The sequence below is a fragment of the Danio rerio genome, chromosome 8 (genome assembly GCF_049306965.1).
Source record: "Danio rerio strain Tuebingen ecotype United States chromosome 8, GRCz12tu, whole genome shotgun sequence".
NCBI classification, from domain to species: domain Eukaryota; kingdom Metazoa; phylum Chordata; class Actinopteri; order Cypriniformes; family Danionidae; genus Danio; species Danio rerio.
This window is the reverse complement of record NC_133183.1, coordinates 40,215,506-40,235,272: the sequence shown is the minus strand read 5'-3', so window position 1 is coordinate 40,235,272 and position 19,767 is coordinate 40,215,506. Positions and strand designations below refer to the sequence as shown.

The following is a 19,767-nucleotide window of genomic DNA, read 5'->3' as shown; positions in this document are numbered from 1 at the left end:
AGTAACTTCACAAGTCGGTCAAAGTCTACACCGGTGACAAGCTCATCTACTCCCAGAACCTGCTACTCTCTACCTACACGTTGTCAGCTGATGTTTCAAAACCTCAACACTCGCATACAGAACAGCCTCAGCGTCTGCACCTCTTATCGGCACTAGCTGCAAGTCTACACCCCCTCTGTCCAGAAGTGAGCACAGCCTCTTGGTACCATCCCAGCAAGCATTTTTTTGGGGTGTTTAAAGGTGCCAACTGACCATCAAAAGTAAAAATGACTCATTTTATCTCATCCCAACAGGGAAACCACCAACAATAAAGAATGAGTTACTATCTGGTGTCATGGCTTTGCAATTAAAACAAGTTTAGTTATAATGGAGGTCATTGGGGGCAAAAACAGCCACTTGAACAATATGAACAATACATAAGGGTTAAAAGTCTAATAGACGGCTTGGTTAAAACCAGGCTAAATCTAGGCTGTCAGTGAGTGTGCACCCCTAACCCCGCCTCTCACAGTGACCTCACTAGCTCCGCTGAGTGCTTTGTGTCTCAGATTGCATGCAAGTCTGCAGCCAGATACTGCTGGAAGCTAGTCATCAAATACACAGGAACGAATGACTACACGTGTCAATCTGTCTATTAAACTATCTAATCTGTCTAGTCAGTCTTTTATTATCTTTTATATGCAAAAATATTCATTCATAAAAACATATGTATATATGAACACTGGGTCAAATAGGGTCCGTGCATTTTAAATCTAATAACAAAAATAACCCAATGTTGGTTTTGTCCATATTTAAATGAACGTGTGTAAACGCACGCTTTGATCAAACCTTTTATTCCCCTTGATGATATTGTGCTTTTTTTTCCCCTCAATGCCCTCCAAAGTTTCAATGTTTGGCCGTGTCTGCCATATCTGTTTTGTTTAAAAAAAAAAAAAGGAAAAAAAAGAATGCATCGGTTCCTGCATGTAGAATTCAGAAATCTCATGGCATTGAAAGAAAACTGGCAGCAGTTGAGTGCCGAGGTCAAAGGTCAGATGAGCAGGCATCACACCTGATAAACACCTGGGGCAACTGTACAGTAAAAAAAAAAAAAAACAACAAGATTAAGAAATATTGCTTTAATTTGAGAGAGACAAAAAAAACTCTTCCGTGTTAAAATTTGATGTTCCTCCAGCGTTCTTACGTCAGTCTTTAATGTCAGGTGATCCTTCAAATGTCAGTGTAAATTGTTGAGTGTACCATTAGTGCTCAGTCGTGTTTTTCATAGTTACCAGTGCCGATGGAGTTTTTTTTTTTAGAGCGTCATATTCTGCTGGAAAAGTTTCATTTTAATGGTAATATGCCATGAGCGGAGGTGTATGAGTAACTTCACAAGTTGACCATAGTCTAGAGCGATGACATGCTCATCTACTCCCAGAACCTGGCAGAACGAAATGTTGCAGCTCGTCCGGTCTTCAATGATGAGCCCAAAAGAGGCCACTTCACAGAGCCGGCCCAAGGCTTAAGAGAACTGAGAGGCAGGACAAGATGGCGGGCTGGACTTGGTTAACTTTAGATTTTACACAAATCTCATTGTTTTGTTTTTCACCTAAAATAGTAATTAAAACATCCAAGATGTGTTTTGCCTCATCAAAATGTGGAATTTGATCAGCAAACTACTCATTCTAAGACAACTATGCCTTGGGCTAAATGACTTGGCTTCAAGTACGATGCCACACGATTCAGAAATGAAGGTACAGACTGCACAAACAGATAAACGACATGATGCATCTCATTTCACCACAACTAAAGGCAGCGACAAAAAAAAAGTCAAGCTCTCACGATGATGACATTTCTCATGCAACCCTTTAGCAAGCCTACATAGTATTTATGCCTAAAAGTCACTGCATGGGTAAATAAGAAACAAGCAACACACACACACACACACATATATATATATATATATATATCCATGGGCCACTGTAAAGTAATATGGTTCTGTCATAACGTTTTGAATGAAAATCTGCATTTGGATAAGACACCTTTAGTATAGTTTTGATTTTAAGGCATAATAAAGATCAAATGCAAGTACGAGTGGATTTACATTGAAAATTTCAAACGCATCAAGAAAACCATGTGCTAAGGAAATGTCAAACCATTTGGAACGCACAGAGACGAGCTTTTGTGCAAAAATGAACTTAAAGGTGCCTTTAAAAAAGTGTCAAAGTACTTTTGAAAACAAAAAAGCAAACCCCCAATAGGTGGCAGCAAGAGGCCGCTTTATTTGAGTAAAGCATTGAACGATTCATTCAGCCAAAGAAGCCAATAGGATGAACGGACAGTTGAATCAATCCCTGAATCATCGACTCACCCGAGTCTTCTTGGCGAAGGCCTGAATCGTTCGTGCAGGGAAACGTCGCTGTGTATTATTCAGAGATGGCCAACTGTTCTGCTGTTTATTTTATTATACTTATCGCAATGATTTTACTACTACTATCAATAAAATTAATATTAATAATGATAATATTGCCGGAAGTTGTACAGTGCATGCGTCACGTGTTCATCATCAGCATCCATGACAACCGTCCTGTGGGTGTTGTTTGAATCTCGCTGTGTCGATTGGCATCTGATCTCTGCGTCCTCCGTGACAATTTTTCCAGATTATCGATATTATTGATCGTTGGATACGTCGATTGATCGCCTGCTGTTCCCATCACTCAGGTTTGACCCTTTTTATTACGCTGTGCTTTGTGTTTGTGTTCAGTATGTCTTGTGTTCACTACAGGTTCCAGAGTCGACTCACCTACGACTCGCTCCAGTTTGAAGGCCTCAACATCAGCGCGGGGGAGCTGAAGCGGCAGATCATGAGGAGCAAGAGGCTGAAGTTCTGCCAGCTGAAGATCAGCAACGCCCAGACTGATGAAGGTGAGTTGAGGAAAAGACACTTCAACTGTTCTACGCTAACATTAGATGCGTTATATCAGACACTTCTGGAAGCTGTAAGGTGGTGCTGATGCTGACATGTAGTGATGTTTTGACTGTTTTTAAAGGCTAATGGCTCTCAAAGTATACCGTGCTCCATAATTATGTGCTGATTCTGATTTTATTTTGCTGTCAGAATACACAGATGATGCTCTCATCCCTAAAAACACGTCGGTCATCATCAGACGGATCCCTGCGGCGGGACTGAAGTCCTCAAACAGAAGATTTGTTGGGTAAGTGCTGTGAAATGAGCACACGCGTCCTCTGTTAGATGTTATATGAAGACTCCTGGTCTGTCCCTGGTGTTTTAGTCACACAAGCTCCTTTGTTTTGCAGACATCAAGCTGGACGCTGGCGTGAACCTTCACCTAGAGCTGATCCTTCACTCCTCTCACTGGAGCAGTTGTTGAAGGTATTGAACAAATGAATAGCACAATAGCAAAACGCAATGTAAAGCACACAATATACGCACACGCACTCAGCTTCTTAGGGAGATTTGAGATTGTTTGAAGGGTTGAGGGTGAAAAAGATTCAAATGTGCAAATGCCTGTGAAACAGACTGAGAATCTGGCTGAGGCAAAGGCGTCAGAGGAGGACAAGCTGAAAGCGGTGATGTACCAGTCCAGCCTGTGCTACTACTCCAGCAGGTGAGCGTTCAGACACTGACAGGTTTGCTTTGTGAGAGATGTCTGAGCTGATTCTCATGGTTCTGATGTTCACTAGTGAGGCCATGAGGCTGCTTGGGATCCCGGGACACCACATTAGGCACTGCCCCACTAATGTGGTAACTGGGTTTTCCAAGCTCACGGTTGCTGTGAACTTGAGCTCTTGTCCTCATCAGTCAGATTGTTTGCTCAGAGTTTGACTGTCACTCCTCAATTCACAGGGCAGCCGCTCCGCGCCGCACAAGCGCATCCGGAAGAGCACAGGGATTCCCCGCAGCTTCCTGTTGGAGGTGGACGACCCAGACCGAAAGGGAGTCATGATAGACGGCAGCGGCCGATACGTCATTCCCATCATAGACGCGTGAGTAAACTGGCATAGCCGCATGTTCTAGTGTTTGTCCAAATCTCACATGATGTCTGCTTGTGTGTGTTTGCGCTCGATCTGTTCAGTGAGGCCTATGCTGCTGAGAAGAGAAAGAGGCCGTCCTTCTCCTGCCAGACCGAGCCTTTGCCCTCCTCGTCCTCAGCAGGTGCGGCATCTTCGGTCCGGGACGCCGGAGGGAAACGGTCCCGCTCCCCATCTTCACCAGAGACGCGCGGCGACCAGAAGAGACCACGTCGCTGAGAGACCTTCATCCAAGAGACCTGGAGCCGACGTGTAAATATTGTACATAGTTTATTAATAAAAGATAATAAAGATTATAGCCGCATGAACTGTGTGGACTGGTTAACCTTCACTCCAGCAGTGCAACACACACATACACACACACACACACACACACACACACACACACACACACACACACACGAATGAATTCATAAACACAATATCATGAAGTTTTGCTTTAATTTAGGAAAAGAGAAACTCTTCTGGGCTAAAATCTGATGGGTTTTTTTCAGCGTTCTTACTTCAGTCTTTAATGTCAGGTGATCCTTCAAATGTCAGTGTAAAGTGTTGAGTACACTATTAGCGCTCAGTCGTGTTTTTCATAGTTACCAGTGCCGATGGAGTTTTTTAAAGCGTCATATTCTGCTGGAAACGTTTCATTTGAATGTTAATGTCCCATAAGCGGAGGTCTTGTGAGTAACTTCACAAGTCGGTCAAAGTCTACACCGGTGACAAGCTCATCTACTCCCAGAACCTGCTACTCTCTACCTACGCGTTGTCAGCTGATGTTTCAAAACCTCAACACTCGCATACAGAACAGCCTCAGCGTCTGCACCTCTTATCGGCACTAGCTGCAAGTCTACACCCCCTCTGTCCAGAAGTGAGCACAGCCTCTTGGTACCATCCCAGCAAGCATTTTTTTGGGGTGTTTAAAGGTGCCAACTGACCATCAAAAGTAAAAATGACTCATTTTATCTCATCCCAACAGGGAAACCACCAACAATAAAGAATGAGTTACTATCTGGTGTCATGGCTTTGCAATTAAAACAAGTTTAGTTATAATGGAGGTCATTGGGGGCAAAAACAGCCACTTGAACAATATGAACAATACATAAGGGTTAAAAGTCTAATAGACGGCTTGGTTAAAACCAGGCTAAATCTAGGCTGTCAGTGAGTGTGCACCCCTAACCCCGCCTCTCACAGTGACCTCACTAGCTCCGCTGAGTGCTTTGTGTCTCAGATTGCATGCAAGTCTGCAGCCAGATACTGCTGGAAGCTAGTCATCAAATACACAGGAACGAATGACTACACGTGTCAATCTGTCTATTAAACTATCTAATCTGTCTAGTCAGTCTTTTATTATCTTTTATATGCAAAAATATTCATTCATAAAAACATATGTATATATGAACACTGGGTCAAATAGGGTCCGTGCATTTTAAATCTAATAACAAAAATAACCCAATGTTGGTTTTGTCCATATTTAAATGAACGTGTGTAAACGCACACTTTGATCAAACCTTTTATTCACCTTGATGATATTGTGCTTTTTTTTTCCCTCAATGCCCTCCAAAGTTTCAATGTTTGGCAGTGTCTGCCATATCTGTTTTGTTTAAAAAAAAAAAAAGGAAAAAAAAGAATGCATCGGTTCCTGCATGTAGAATTCAGAAATCTCATGGCATTGAAAGAAAACTGGCAGCAGTTGAGTGCCGAGGTCAAAGGTCAGATGAGCAGGCATCACACCTGATAAACACCTGGGGCAACTGTACAGTAAAAAAAAACAACAAGATTAAGAAATATTGCTTTAATTTGAGAGAGACAAAAAAACTCTTCCGTGTTAAAATTTGATGTTCCTCCAGCGTTCTTCAGTCTTTAATGTCAGGTGATCCTTCAAATGTCAGTGTAAATTGTTGAGTGTACCATTAGTGCTCAGTCGTGGTTTTCATAGTTACCAGTGCCGATGAAGTTTTTTTTTTAGAGCGTCATATTCTGCTGGAAAAGTTTCATTTTAATGGTAATATGCCATGAGCGGAGGTGTATGAGTAACTTCACAAGTTGACCATAGTCTAGACTGTAGGGATAGTTTACAGTTTAACCCAAAGAATGACCAGTCTGGTTGATGAAGAAGAGCCGGAGTCAGAGATTTTAAAAAAATAAATTAAGTTTACTGAAGATAGTTTGCAGTTTCATTCGCAGAAGCCAGCTTCAACACTCTCAATGAGTTCCTAGGCCGCTCTGCTTACAGTTTCAACAATCGAACAATTATACTCTTTACACAAGTCCAGAAAGGGTGGGATCCAGGTAAACAGTTCTCATTGGTTACAACAGAAATAGACAATTCTAAATACATGCGTCAAAGAAACATAGTATCTACTTCCAGATATGGATGGCCTTAGTGTGTGCGTCAAAGAAAGCCTTGTATTTGTATCCAGATATGGATGGCGACCTGATGCCTAGAGGAGAGGTCGCCCTAAGTTATTAGGAGCTGATCTCCAACCTGTAAAAAGCTAAACCAGGAACACAATAGACACAAAAGACCATCTGTGTTAAAGACTCAAGGATGTTTCTTGTACGTTCAGCTGTGTTATCAGGCTGGTTCAAGACTGTTTCCATCAACAGTCTGCTGCAATATCTTGGCTACACACAGTCTGTCTCCACACAAAAAGGAATTACATTACTATTAATTATACTCAAAAACAGATCAATCAAACAGCTATAAAATTATAGGCAATATATCAGGACAATAAAACAGGTGTCTTCTTCTCCTCTGTATTGGACCTCTAGTCATAGGAACAGATAGAGAGAGAGAATGAGAGAAAGAGAGAGAGAGAGAGAGAGAGGGCTCCATGACCTATGACCTGGTCTGTGTGTCTCCTGAAAACAAAGTTAAAATAGACAGGCAAAAAGAGAAACAAGGACACAGAACATTCTTACAGTAAGCAGTTTTAACTTATTCATTAGTTAAAATCAATTCACAGTTAAATACTGAGAAACAGGATGATGAAAAGGATAAACAGTGGTCCATGATGAGACGAATTGGAAAGCAGAAATCCAAATCCTTCAGTCCCCCCTTTTGACCCGAATGGAGTCCAAACTCCACTTCCGGTCAGCCAGTGAGGTCACTAAGGAGAGTGAAAGTAATGACTCAAGCTCCCTTAATAAGTTCACAGAGTTTTTTCACCCCTTCTTGGACAAGCTGGAACCTAAAAATTCCAGTCCCCAAGCTAAGGGCTCTTTCACTCTCCACCCACAAAAGGAGTTCACCCTTCTCATCATCGGTGGGATTAAGGGTCCTGCAAGCAGAAGTGAAAACATATAAAAAAACAACAACAGCGGACCAAAGTCCAGAATGTGAACACAAATGCGCAAGCCCTAAAAGTCCTCCAGAAGTAAACAACTCATAATTTCCATCGATACTTCCTCTGATGCATCTACAACTTGCTCCAACTCTAAATCCAAACATATAGGCTAATTCTAGTGCTCAGAGATCCTCTGATCAGACACAAAGGGTCATCCACTCGACCTAAGCCACACAGGATTTAAATTCATGACCTGCAAAAAACATCTTTATCTTCACCAGTTTTAAAACATTCATCAGCGTGTTCACTAACTTCAAATTAGAATAATGAAGCATTTTTACATTAACACACATTAAACATGCCAACAGCACAATAGTCCAATTCAGCACCATTACCATGTTTAATTATCACCTTGCTGAACTCCATGTCAGTCAAGTCCACTTAAAATATATTTTTATTCAAATAATGATGTGATTGTGGTGATGCAACACATTCCTCTGTATCATTGATAGGAAGTGTACAAGCACCCTTGTCCTGGCCATAATGAGCCAAATTCACCTTCACAGTTAACAAACTAATATCAAATCCACTCTCTGGAAGCCGGGTTAAATGAATTGAGCCAGACCCTCAGTCACCTCAAAGAGTCTAGATATAGATATTACCTGTTACCTCAAGACCAAGAAAGATGTAATGTTTTTTTTTTTACAAACTATTAATCCAAGTCATTAACATGCAATAAGAGGGATTGTGAATCCATTTCTTTTGTTCCCACGTTTTAGGGGTTTAACAAAATCTTAGTCAAATTTAACAAAGATCAAACCTGAGTAATTCAAACTCAAGCATCTTTTAACAGAAATAAGACTTAACCTTATAATTATCTTCTCAACTTGTCATTTGTACCATTTACTTTACTCTGACTAAACCATTCGACATAATCAGAAGCAAACAGTATGATTTTGTATAAAATTCATTTGATTCTTACTGTCTGGTCAATTAGAAATGCTCACAGGTTAGTTATTTGCTCAAACTATTGATTATTTGAAAATCTTTCATACCTGTCATTTGACAGTGAAACCAAAGCATTACCAATTGAACAAGAACAGACTGAGTTAACAACTCTTTTACCACATATAATCAAGACTCTTGCTTGGATATGGACTACTAAATTTTCATTTAAAGACAGTCTAAGTTTCTGTAAAACTTGTCAGTTTTCACAATAATAATATTGACTTGAGTTGACTTAACTGCTTAAAAATGCTGTTAAAGTTCACGCTGCATTTTTGTTTCCTAAAATGTTAATTTTCGCTGCAGCAGTATAAATACTTCTTACTGAATTCAACCATCAGATGCAAACACTTTTTATCTCTCTGTTCTACACAACATCCAAACAATTATGTTCCTCTACCATTGAGGACACACACACATAGACAGCGTGATTTACTGCAGCATTTGCCTTTAACACAAATGACTTCGACTCAATTCTCTGCTTATTTTTCCTATGCTAGAGTGAGGATGCTTTCTGGACTATTGTGGTTAGTGACTTAGCCAATGTCACTGTTTAAATGCCATCAAGTCTAAAATATTTAACATTAATATTCAGATAGCAAAGAATTAACTGAAATTAACCTTTGAACTTCTCAGTCAATTTAGACATGGGTTTGTAACCTGAAATGGATGGCAGTCTTCAATTTCACAGCTATAAGCTAATAAAACTTGTTTTAAAATTATTATTATTCCAGAGAGTAATGTGAATCAGGAAAAGAAGTCATTATTAACGATTGCAAACCGAGCTGGATAACCCATCCATTTAAAGCTCATCTCATGTTCTGCATCATCTTTTCATCAGATTAACTCAGCATTATTGACTTCTGTAATGTCTGGCATTTCTCTTATACAATCTGTAATAATATAACACTCATTCCAGAGGTTAGTGACAATATTCATACAACAGGGACAAATCATTCCCTCAGGACAATAAGCATTATTGTACCATAGACATGAATATTGTGACAGCTCATCACTAAGTTTGCTTTTGGTGTTGAACTCGCACAAATTTATTCTTAAAATTCTCTGTCCAGTTTCAACTGGATTTACATGATCTTTTATCAAGTTTCAAAGTTTCTGTTCATAATCAATGTCTTTTCTGAGACAATCAGCTGGTGCATTTTGTTTTCTTAATATCGTTGCTAAGCAAGTCGATAACAGAAACAAAACACAACTCATGGCTTCACTCAAACAGTCTCTGTCTCTCTGTTTCATGCACATAAATTTTCAATAGTCTTAGACTATAACATTAAAATTATTACAATTCAGAATCTTTAATCATTCACCAACGTTCCAAATGTCAAAAGTTTTTATCTCTCAAGACTCAGTTGGAACTATTTAAAGACTAAGAGAATTTCTTGTAATTATTTTACCTTGACTGCTTAGTTCCATTCAGCTGTGTTATCCAAACCATCTCACAGCCAGTTTTTATCTTTAGCCAACACCATCTTGAAATTGTCCTTCGCCATGCATAAGGACCTGCATCAGTAAAATACTATGAAAAATCAGACACATCAGTTAAAAATCATCTCAGCTTCACATTCAGGAATTCAACATTCTTAAAAATCAGACCTTATATATCCAGTGCTGTTAAAGCAGCCAACCACATTGATATTGGTAAAATTTTAAGAAATTATACTGTCTCCAATGGTTCTTGAAAGCCCATTGCCATTATCTTTTTACCAATCATCTCCTTCAGGGTATCATACCCTGGCATTGTCCGTTGATGCTTGTCACAAGGACAGACATGTCCTCAATAAAGGCAGGATTCTCGTGATCAAGTCTGGACGGGGCCACTGAGGCAGATTACTGTAACTTCAAACAGTTCCCCTGTAAGGATGCTTTAGGCCGATAGAGCATCACCCCAGTCCAGCACCATCTTTCACATTAAACATCCCCCTTTTCGGGTAGATGCCCCGGGGTTTACGAGGGGTCCCATGCCTTAGGTTGTTTTCCGCTTTGGCCAAGGGAAAATCTTACCCGTCTTAGGGAACCCCCCTTCGTGCCCACCGGTCAACTGCCACTCACACTGCAAGCTCCTGTGCAGGCTTCCTCCTTGATTCAGAATTTTCTGCAAACTTGGGAAAGTGCAGTCAAGAACCATGAAAGCCATTGAGACTACCTACTAGAATTCAAACATTGAGACAGGTTAATCAAACACTTAAATCAACTGAATATCAAGCTGAGATTATTCAGGGAGTTTAGATATCACCCTGATCCATTCAGTGTCAGGGTCTACTACCTCAGTATAGCCATCAGGCCCTGTATGTGATGGTGGAGACTAAGGATAAGACAAAAGTTCCAAACAGTAATAAACCACTGAAGACAAGACAAGAAATTTCCAAACAGTAATAACAACTGTTCAAATTAATTATCTCTATAGCTCAGCGGGTATATTAGTGTTTTTCAAGATGCTTTAACAAAAGCATTTTCATTCATTAATTTCTTTGTTCACTTAGTCCCTTTATTAATCCGGGGTCGCCACAGCGGAATGAACTGCCAACCTATCCAGCACGTTTTTATGCAGCTGGTGCCCTTCCAGCCGCAACCCATCACTGGGAAAACAAACAAAAGTATTTTGCAATCTCTTATTTGTTCAATTTGATTTTTAATTACTAATACCTCTATGAGTGCATACAAATTAAAATGTAGAAACTCTGTATTCATTCTAACATTTCATTTGCATCTGTGTTTTGTGATTTCCAACTGAGCACTGTGCTTATCAATTGTTATGGAACAGGCAGATAGCAGCTCTTAGCTGACATCTAATGAGAGAGAAAGAGAGTTTTGAGCAATCCAGAATGAAAATGCATGTTTACTGAATTTAAACATACGTTAAACATAACATTAACTTCAATACATAATTTTGTTGTAATATCTTTTTACTCAAGCCCGTCCTAAAACATATAAAACAGGGTTGACATGCATTTTCAAAGTAATGCTGTTACAGTGAACAATAGTTTTAGATCTTTCAGCGGTTAACTGCATCCATCAAAGTATTATTTGAAACCCCCATTTATGTTACATATATATTATTAAAAATACATATATCCAACCATAAAGCTGCTTGTTTGCACAGACTTACATGGCACATTTTTATTCAGACATGTCTCTGTTACTTTTACAGCCAAAACTCAGTCAAAAGTCATGGTGAGGGCTAAACCAAGATAGCAGTGCAGTCACACAGAATCGTATCTTCTAAGACAAAACATAAGCTATTCTTTATTCCCATAATGTTACTGTCAATTTCTGTGCTTAGTTTTTGCTACTAGCCCTCAATATTTAGATTTTAGCTTTTCAATGACAATTAAATTCCAAAGGAATACTTTTTTTTTTTCTTAAAATCCGTTCTAAAATAATTTTAAACCTGAGAGCTTAGCTGAGCCATTTACTGCATTCTGCTCTCATCTATTTATTTTTATATCTGAGTTCAACACCAAAAGCAAAAAGAAATTGAGAGGGCAATCTTACCAACAGCGCTTGGCTTCTGCTTGATGAATCTGCAAACCATCCCAAGATGTGCCAGACCGGTCCAATCCAGTTAGGGTCATAATTTTCTCGGGATTGCTCCTGGTGCATCATTGATCAATCAACCTCACCCTGATATTTCTAGGTATCTTGTCTGACTTTTGTGGCCACTACTATCTAATGGATCCCTATTATAATGTTATTTGTTATTTTTATTCAATTATTACTTTCCCTAATTATCTGACCTACACTATTCTTATGGCATGCCTTTTGTCTGTGATGCAGTTAGATAGCAGTGGTGGAACTCAATAACAATCTCGGGTTAATTTAGTCCACTACTAAATAGAAAACCAGTCCAGGTTTTATGCCCGAGAATGTCCCAAAAGCCTCCTAAACACCCATCAAATGAGTACTCTAACTCCGGGTGAAGGAGAAGGTACACCTCTCAACTACTGTTACACTTATCAGTATCGCTATAGGTGTACCACAAAATGCACCAGCTCGCTAAGGGATTCCACAGCAATCTACCACAAAATCCTGTGAATCCACCGGCGCCTTTTATTCACGTCTGAATAAGAACCAACAACATTCATTCACGTCTGAATGAGAACCAACAACGTTCCGTTACTACCCACTACTTCACAGACAATCCCTAGTCTTATAATTTTAAATCTTCCTACCTTCATTTTGTTGATTGATCAATGGTGTTACCAGTAAACAAGTGCCCGCATCCTCCACCAAAACTGTAGGGATAGTTTACAGTTTAACCCAAAGAATGACCAGTCTGGTTGATGAAGAAGAGCCGGAGTCAGAGATTTTAAAAAAATAAATTAAGTTTACTGAAGATAGTTTGCAGTTTCATTCGCAGAAGCCAGCTTCAACACTCTCAATGAGTTCCTAGGCCGCTCTGCTTACAGTTTCAACAATCGAACAATTATACTCTTTACACAAGTCCAGAAAGGGTGGGATCCAGGTAAACAGTTCTCATTGGTTACAACAGAAATAGACAATTCTAAATACATGCGTCAAAGAAACATAGTATCTACTTCCAGATATGGATGGCCTTAGTGTGTGCGTCAAAGAAAGCCTTGTATTTGTATCCAGATATGGATGGCGACCTGATGCCTAGAGTAGAGGTCGCCCTAAGTTATTAGGAGCTGATCTCCAACCTGTAAAAAGCTAAACCAGGAACACAATAGACACAAAAGACCATCTGTGTTAAAGACTCAAGGATGTTTCTTGTACGTTCAGCTGTGTTATCAGGCTGGTTCAAGACTGTTTCCATCAACAGTCTGCTGCAATATCTTGGCTACACACAGTCTGTCTCCACACAAAAAGGAATTACATTACTATTAATTATACTCAAAAACAGATCAATCAAACAGCTATAAAATTATAGGTAATATATCAGGACAATAAAACAGGTGTCTTCTTCTCCTCTGTATTGGACCTCTAGTCATAGGAACAGATAGAGAGAGAGAATGAGAGAGAGAGAGAGAGAGAGAGAGAGAGAGAGGGCTCCATGACCTATGACCTGGTCTGTGTGTCTCCTGAAAACAAAGTTAAAATAGACAGGCAAAAAGAGAAACAAGGACACAGAACATTCTTACAGTAAGCAGTTTTAACTTATTCATTAATTAAAATCAATTCACAGTTAAATACTGAGAAACAGGATGATGAAAAGGATAAACAGTGGTCCATGATGAGACGAATTGGAAAGCAGAAATCCGAATCCTTCAAGACTGATGACATGCTCATCTACTCCCAGAACCTGGCAGAACGAAATGTTGCAGCTCGTCCGGTCTTCAATGATGAGCCCAAAAGAGGCCACTTCACAGAGCCGGCCCAAGGCTTAAGAGAACTGAGAGGCAGGACAAGATGGCGGGCTGGACTTGGTTAACTTTAGATTTTACACAAATCTCATTGTTTTGTTTTTCACCTAAAATAGTAATTAAAACATCCAAGATGTGTTTTGCCTCATCAAAATGTGGAATTTGATCAGCAAACTACTCATTCTAAGACAACTATGCCTTGGGCTAAATGACTTGGCTTCAAGTACGATGCCACACGATTCAGAAATGATGGTACAGACTGCACAAACAGATAAACGACATGATGCATCTCATTTCACCACAACTAAAGGCAGCGACAAAAAAAAAGTCAAGCTCTCACGATGATGACATTTCTCATGCAACCCTTTAGCAAGCCTACATAGTATTTATGCCTAAAAGTCACTGCATGGGTAAATAAGAAGCAAGCAACACACACACACACACACACACACACACACACAGACATATATATATATATATATATATATATATATATATCCATGGGCCACTGTAAAGTAATATGGTTCTGTCATAACGTTTTGAATGAAAATCTGCATTTGGATAAGACACCTTTAGTATAGTTTTGATTTTAAGGCATAATAAAGATCAAATGCAAGTACGAGTGGATTTACATTGAAAATTTCAAACGCATCAAGAAAACCATGTGCTAAGGAAATTTCAAACCATTTGGAACGCACAGAGACGAGCTTTTGTGCAAAAATGAACTTAAAGGTGCCTTTAAAAAAGTGTCAAAGTACTTTTGAAAACAAAAAAGCAAACCCCCAATAGGTGGCAGCAAGAGGCCGCTTTATTTGAGTAAAGCATTGAACGATTCATTCAGCCAAAGAAGCCAATAGGATGAACGGACAGTTGAATCAATCCCTGAATCATCGACTCACCCGAGTCTTCTTGGCGAAGGCCTGAATCGTTCGTGCAGGGAAACGTCGCTGTGTATTATTCAGAGATGGCCAACTGTTCTGCTGTTTATTTTATTATACTTATCGCAATGATTTTACTACTACTATCAATAAAATTAATATTAATAATGATAATATTGCCGGAAGTTGTACAGCGCATGCGTCACGTGTTCATCATCAGCATCCATGACAACCGTCCTGTGGGTGTTGTTTGAATCTCGCTGTGTCGATTGGCATCTGATCTCTGCGTCCTCCGTGACAATTTTTCCAGATTATCGATATTATTGATCGTTGGATACGTCGATTGATCGCCTGCTGTTCCCATCACTCAGGTTTGACCCTTTTTATTACGCTGTGCTTTGTGTTTGTGTTCAGTATGTCTTGTGTTCACTACAGGTTCCAGAGTCGACTCACCTACGACTCGCTCCAGTTTGAAGGCCTCAACATCAGCGCGGGGGAGCTGAAGCGGCAGATCATGAGGAGCAAGAGGCTGAAGTTCTGCCAGCTGAAGATCAGCAACGCCCAGACTGATGAAGGTGAGTTGAGGAAAAGACACTTCAACTGTTCTACGCTAACATTAGATGCGTTACATCAGACACTTCTGGAAGCTGTAAGGTGGTGCTGATGCTGACATGTAGGGATGTTTTGGCTGTTTTAAAAGGCTAATGGCTCTCAAAGTATACCGTGCTCCATAATTATGTGCTGATTCTGATTTTATTTTGCTGTCAGAATACACAGATGATGCTCTCATCCCTAAAAACACGTCGGTCATCATCAGACGGATCCCTGCGGCGGGACTGAAGTCCTCAAACAGAAGATTTGTTGGGTAAGTGCTGTGAAATGAGCACACGCGTCCTCTGTTAGATGTTATATGAAGACTCCTGGTCTGTCCCTGGTGTTTTAGTCACACAAGCTCCTTTGTTTTGCAGACATCAAGCTGGCGTGAACCTTCACCTAGAGCTGATCCTTCACTCCTCTCACTGGAGCAGTTGTTGAAGGTATTGAACAAATGAATAGCACAATAGCAAAACGCAATGTAAAGCACACAATATACGCACACGCACTCAGCTTCTTAGGGAGATTTGAGATTGTTTGAAGGGTTGAGTGTGAAAAAGATTCAAATGTGCAAATGCCTGTGAAACAGACTGAGAATCTGGCTGAGGCAAAGGCGTCAGAGGAGGACAAGCTGAAAGCGGTGATGTACCAGTCCAGCCTGTGCTACTACTCCAGCAGGTGAGCGTTCAGACACTGACAGGTTTGCTTTGTGAGAGATGTCTGAGCTGATTCTCATGGTTCTGATGTTCACTAGTGAGGCCATGAGGCTGCTTGGGATCCCGGGACACCACATTAGGCACTGCCCCACTAATGTGGTAACTGGGTTTTCCAAGCTCACGGTTGCTGTGAACTTGAGCTCTTGTCCTCATCAGTCAGATTGTTTGCTCCGAGTTTGACTGTCACTCCTCAATTCACAGGGCAGCCGCTCCGCGCCGCACAAGCGCATCCGGAAGAGCACAGGGATTCCCCGCGGCTTCCTGTTGGAGGTGGACGACCCAGACCGAAAGGGAGTCATGATAGACGGCAGCGGCAGATACGTCATTCCCATCATAGACCCGTGAGTAAACTGTACTTGGCATAGCCGCATGTTCTAGTGTTTGTCCAAATCTCACATGATGTCTGCTTGTGTGTGTTTGCGCTCGATCTGTTCAGTGAGGCCTATGCTGCTGAGAAGAGAAAGAGGCCGTCCTTCTCCTGCCAGACCGAGCCTTTGCCCTCCTCGTCCTCAGCAGGTGCAGCATCTTCGGTCCGGGACGCCGGAGGGAAACGGTCCCGCTCCCCATCTTCACCAGAGACGCGCGGCGACCAGAAGAGACCACGTCGCTGAGAGACCTTCATCCAAGAGACCTGGAGCCGACGTGTAAATATTGTACATAGTTTATTAATAAAAGATAATAAAGATTATAGCCGCATGAACTGTGTGGACTGGTTAACCTTCACTCCAGCAGTGCAACACACACATACACACACACACACACACACACACACACACACACGAATGAATTCATAAACACAATATCATGAAGTTTTGCTTTAATTTAGGAAAAGAGAAACTCTTCTGGGCTAAAATCTGATGGGTTTTTTTCAGCGTTCTTACTTCATTCTTTAATGTCAGGTGATCCTTCAAATGTCAGAGTAAAGTGTTGAGTACACTATTAGTGCTCAGTCGTGTTTTTCATAGTTACCAGTGCCGATGGAGTTTTTTGAAGCGTCATATTCTGCTGGAAACGTTTCATTTGAATGGTAATGTCCCATAAGCGGAGGTCTTGTGAGTAACTTCACAAGTCGGTCAAAGTCTACACCGGTGACAAGCTCATCTACTCCCAGAACCTGCTACTCTCTACCTACACGTTGTCAGCTGATGTTTCAAAACCTCAACACTCGCATACAGAACAGCCTCAGCGTCTGCACCTCTTATCGGCACTAGCTGCAAGTCTACACCCCCTCTGTCCAGAAGTGAGCACAGCCTCTTGGTACCATCCCAGCAAGCATTTTTTTGGGGTGTTTAAAGGTGCCAACTGACCATCAAAAGTAAAAATGACTCATTTTATCTCATCCCAACAGGGAAACCACCAACAATAAAGAATGAGTTACTATCTGGTGTCATGGCTTTGCAATTAAAACAAGTTTAGTTATAATGGAGGTCATTGGGGGCAAAAACAGCCACTTGAACAATATGAACAATACATAAGGGTTAAAAGTCTAATAGACGGCTTGGTTAAAACCAGGCTAAATCTAGGCTGTCAGTGAGTGTGCACCCCTAACCCCGCCTCTCACAGTGACCTCACTAGCTCCGCTGAGTGCTTTGTGTCTCAGATTGCATGCAAGTCTGCAGCCAGATACTGCTGGAAGCTAGTCATCAAATACACAGGAACGAATGACTACACGTGTCAATCTGTCTATTAAACTATCTAATCTGTCTAGTCAGTCTTTTATTATCTTTTATATGCAAAAATATTCATTCATAAAAACATATGTATATATGAACACTGGGTCAAATAGGGTCCGTGCATTTTAAATCTAATAACAAAAATAACCCAATGTTGGTTTTGTCCATATTTAAATGAACGTGTGTAAACGCACGCTTTGATCAAACCTTTTATTCCCCTTGATGATATTGTGCTTTTTTTTCCCCTCAATGCCCTCCAAAGTTTCAATGTTTGGCCGTGTCTGCCATATCTGTTTTGTTTAAAAAAAAAAAAGGAAAAAAAAGGAATGCATCGGTTCCTGCATGTAGAATTCAGAAATCTCATGGCATTAAAAGAAAACTGGCAGCAGTTGAGTGCCGAGGTCAAAGGTCAGATGAGCAGGCATCACACCTGATAAACACCTGGGGCAACTGTACAGTAAAAAAAACCAAACAAAAAAAAAAAACAACAAGATTAAGAAATATTGCTTTAATTTGAGAGAGACAAAAAAAAACTCTTCCGTGTTAAAATTTGATGTTCCTCCAGCGTTCTTACGTTGTGGTGTTTTTCAGTTTAAATATAATTTTGATATGTTTTCCTTGCATAAGAAGTCTTTAATGATTGATCCATAGGGTGTTGGTTACTATGAAATCGTCTGAAGGGTTAACAGCCATATTGTGAGCACGGTATAGACCAGTGTTACATCCTGTTATTGAATATAGGTGCGAGTTCTAAGAATGACAGGATGTATGAGCCATGTGTGTGCTAAGAGGAGACATTTGCCTTAAAAGGTTAACTCTTAAGAGAAGATGCACGGAAGACAACTGTGGTATAAAAGGATGTGTCTCTGAAGGAGAGTTTTGAGAACTGTACCTCTCCTGCGCAGTGTATTGCTTTTGGTTTCTTTCCTGCTTGAGCAAATAAAACTTATAATTTTTGACAGATTGACTCCGAACCCATTTTTGAACATGCACTGGACCCTTTGAAGTCCAACAATTTTGGTGACCCACGACGTGATGGGAAAAGGAGGAATTTTGCTGGACAGAGGGATGAACTGAATTCAACACAAAGGCGCGCCTAAAAAATAAGGTAAGCAGAAACCTTTTAAATAAATTCTGCGATTGAATACTTCAAATTAAGTGTTGAATTCAGCATAATCCTGATGTAAGTAAAATACAGAGAAACCAAAAGTAATATTTAACATTTTTGACATTTTTGAAGAGTTATTGTGAGACGTCTGAGAGAGGATATCAGGGTAAATTGCTAGAATTTAAAGAGAAAGTCCTTGTCCCTGCAAGGCGAGAATGAACTAGGGTGAATTACTAGAATTCAGGTAAATCCTTGTCCCTACAAGGTATAAGGGCGAATTTTCGCGCAAGAGAATTCGGGGAAAATCCTCGTCCCTTAGGAGGTAAAAAATTAAAGGTGACCTTACTCTTGACGAAGGTAAGAAGCTTTTAATACCAGGGACAAAGACCGAAAGTCAGGTCTTTGTAAAAGTGGAAGTCCTCCTCCCTGTGGAGGCATTTTGGAAGCCACTCCTGTTTTGACGGAAACTGGAAACTTTCGAATACAAATTTTATTTTATGAGATTGTGATTATTCCTGAAAAATTTGGCTAAGGTATCAGGAAAAGACAGAGTAGGGAACAAAATAAAAAATAAATAAATAATAAAAAAATAATAAAATAAAAATAAAAAATTCTGAAAAGACGTAGGGACAGCTTAGGTAGCCCCGGGCGTGGGTGACGCCATATACTGAGGGTCAGAGTAGGGAAAAGAGCTCAAAACATCTAACGCGCGAATACAGGAAAGACGTCGTGGAAGAAGAATACGAGAGGGAGTGTTAAAAGAAAAATAAATGAGATAAAAAGTTAATATTGCAATTTAAGGAACATAAAGAAAATATGATATACTGTATATATATGAACTACTATAGAAAATATGAAATATACTGTAGAATAGGGACTAGAAGAAAAGGTTCTAGAGAACCAGGATTAGGACAGTGTAGGGAAAAGCACTGACCTGACGAGGTCATGTGTTGGTATGAATGAGATAAATGGTAAAGAAGTGTGAGGATGAGTGACAACATAGCCTGAAAACAATGTTAATGTGAAAGTTAAAAGTATATGTGTAGTTGTGTCTTAAACAGGAACTAGCTAAGTCTCTTGGGTCCAAGAAAGGGAGGCAACCAGGAAGGAGACTAACACATAAACATATACTGTAGGAAAAGAC

The 19,767-nt window shown here is 40.2% G+C and overlaps 2 protein-coding genes across 4 annotated transcripts; both read left to right on the top strand.

The window, feature by feature from the left end:
- Positions 1-2,538: 2,538 nt before the first annotated feature.
- LOC141375871 (E3 ubiquitin-protein ligase RBBP6-like) lies at positions 2,539-4,333 on the top strand. 2 transcript variants are annotated; one of them, XM_073910874.1, is made up of 7 exons: positions 2,539-2,901; positions 3,095-3,191; positions 3,295-3,370; positions 3,517-3,605; positions 3,682-3,742; positions 3,845-3,984; positions 4,074-4,333. In XM_073910874.1, the coding sequence occupies exons 1-7, from the start codon at positions 2,742-2,744 to the stop codon at positions 4,246-4,248; spliced, it is 798 nt and encodes a 265-aa protein (XP_073766975.1). In that variant the 5' UTR covers positions 2,539-2,741; the 3' UTR covers positions 4,249-4,333. The 2 variants fall into 2 exon arrangements, with proteins under 2 accessions (XP_073766975.1, XP_073766976.1); XM_073910875.1 differs by lacking the exon at positions 3,682-3,742.
- A 10,411-nt stretch (positions 4,334-14,744) lies between these two features.
- Positions 14,745-16,621, top strand: LOC100329676 (E3 ubiquitin-protein ligase RBBP6-like). 2 transcript variants are annotated; one of them, XR_012384664.1, is made up of 5 exons: positions 14,745-15,107; positions 15,301-15,397; positions 15,501-15,569; positions 15,716-15,804; positions 16,044-16,128. XR_012384664.1 is itself a non-coding variant. In XM_073910872.1 (3 exons), exons 1-3 carry the CDS (start codon positions 15,843-15,845, stop codon positions 16,451-16,453), a joined length of 414 nt encoding a protein of 137 aa, XP_073766973.1. In that variant the 5' UTR covers positions 15,812-15,842; the 3' UTR covers positions 16,454-16,621. The 2 variants fall into 2 exon arrangements, 1 of the variants encoding a protein (XP_073766973.1); XM_073910872.1 differs by lacking the exons at positions 14,745-15,107; positions 15,301-15,397; positions 15,501-15,569; positions 15,716-15,804 and adding exons at positions 15,812-15,941; positions 16,279-16,621 and having other exon boundaries at positions 16,044-16,183.
- The last annotated feature ends 3,146 nt before the right edge of the window (positions 16,622-19,767 follow it).

Excerpts from the sequence above, each read along its gene's own strand:
- LOC141375871 (XM_073910874.1), top strand. The coding sequence starts at position 2,742 with ATGTCTTGTGTTCACTACAGGTTCCAGAGTCGACTCACCTACGACTCG. Across the intron at positions 3,743-3,844 it reads GGCACTGCCCCACTAATGTG|GGCAGCCGCTCCGCGCCGCA; the intron begins GTAACTGGGTTT and ends CTCAATTCACAG. Across the intron at positions 3,985-4,073 it reads GTCATTCCCATCATAGACGC|TGAGGCCTATGCTGCTGAGA; the intron begins GTGAGTAAACTG and ends CGATCTGTTCAG.
- LOC100329676 (XM_073910872.1), top strand. The coding sequence starts at position 15,843 with ATGTCTGAGCTGATTCTCATGGTTCTGATGTTCACTAGTGAGGCCATG. Across the intron at positions 15,942-16,043 it reads GGCACTGCCCCACTAATGTG|GGCAGCCGCTCCGCGCCGCA; the intron begins GTAACTGGGTTT and ends CTCAATTCACAG. Across the intron at positions 16,184-16,278 it reads GTCATTCCCATCATAGACCC|TGAGGCCTATGCTGCTGAGA; the intron begins GTGAGTAAACTG and ends CGATCTGTTCAG.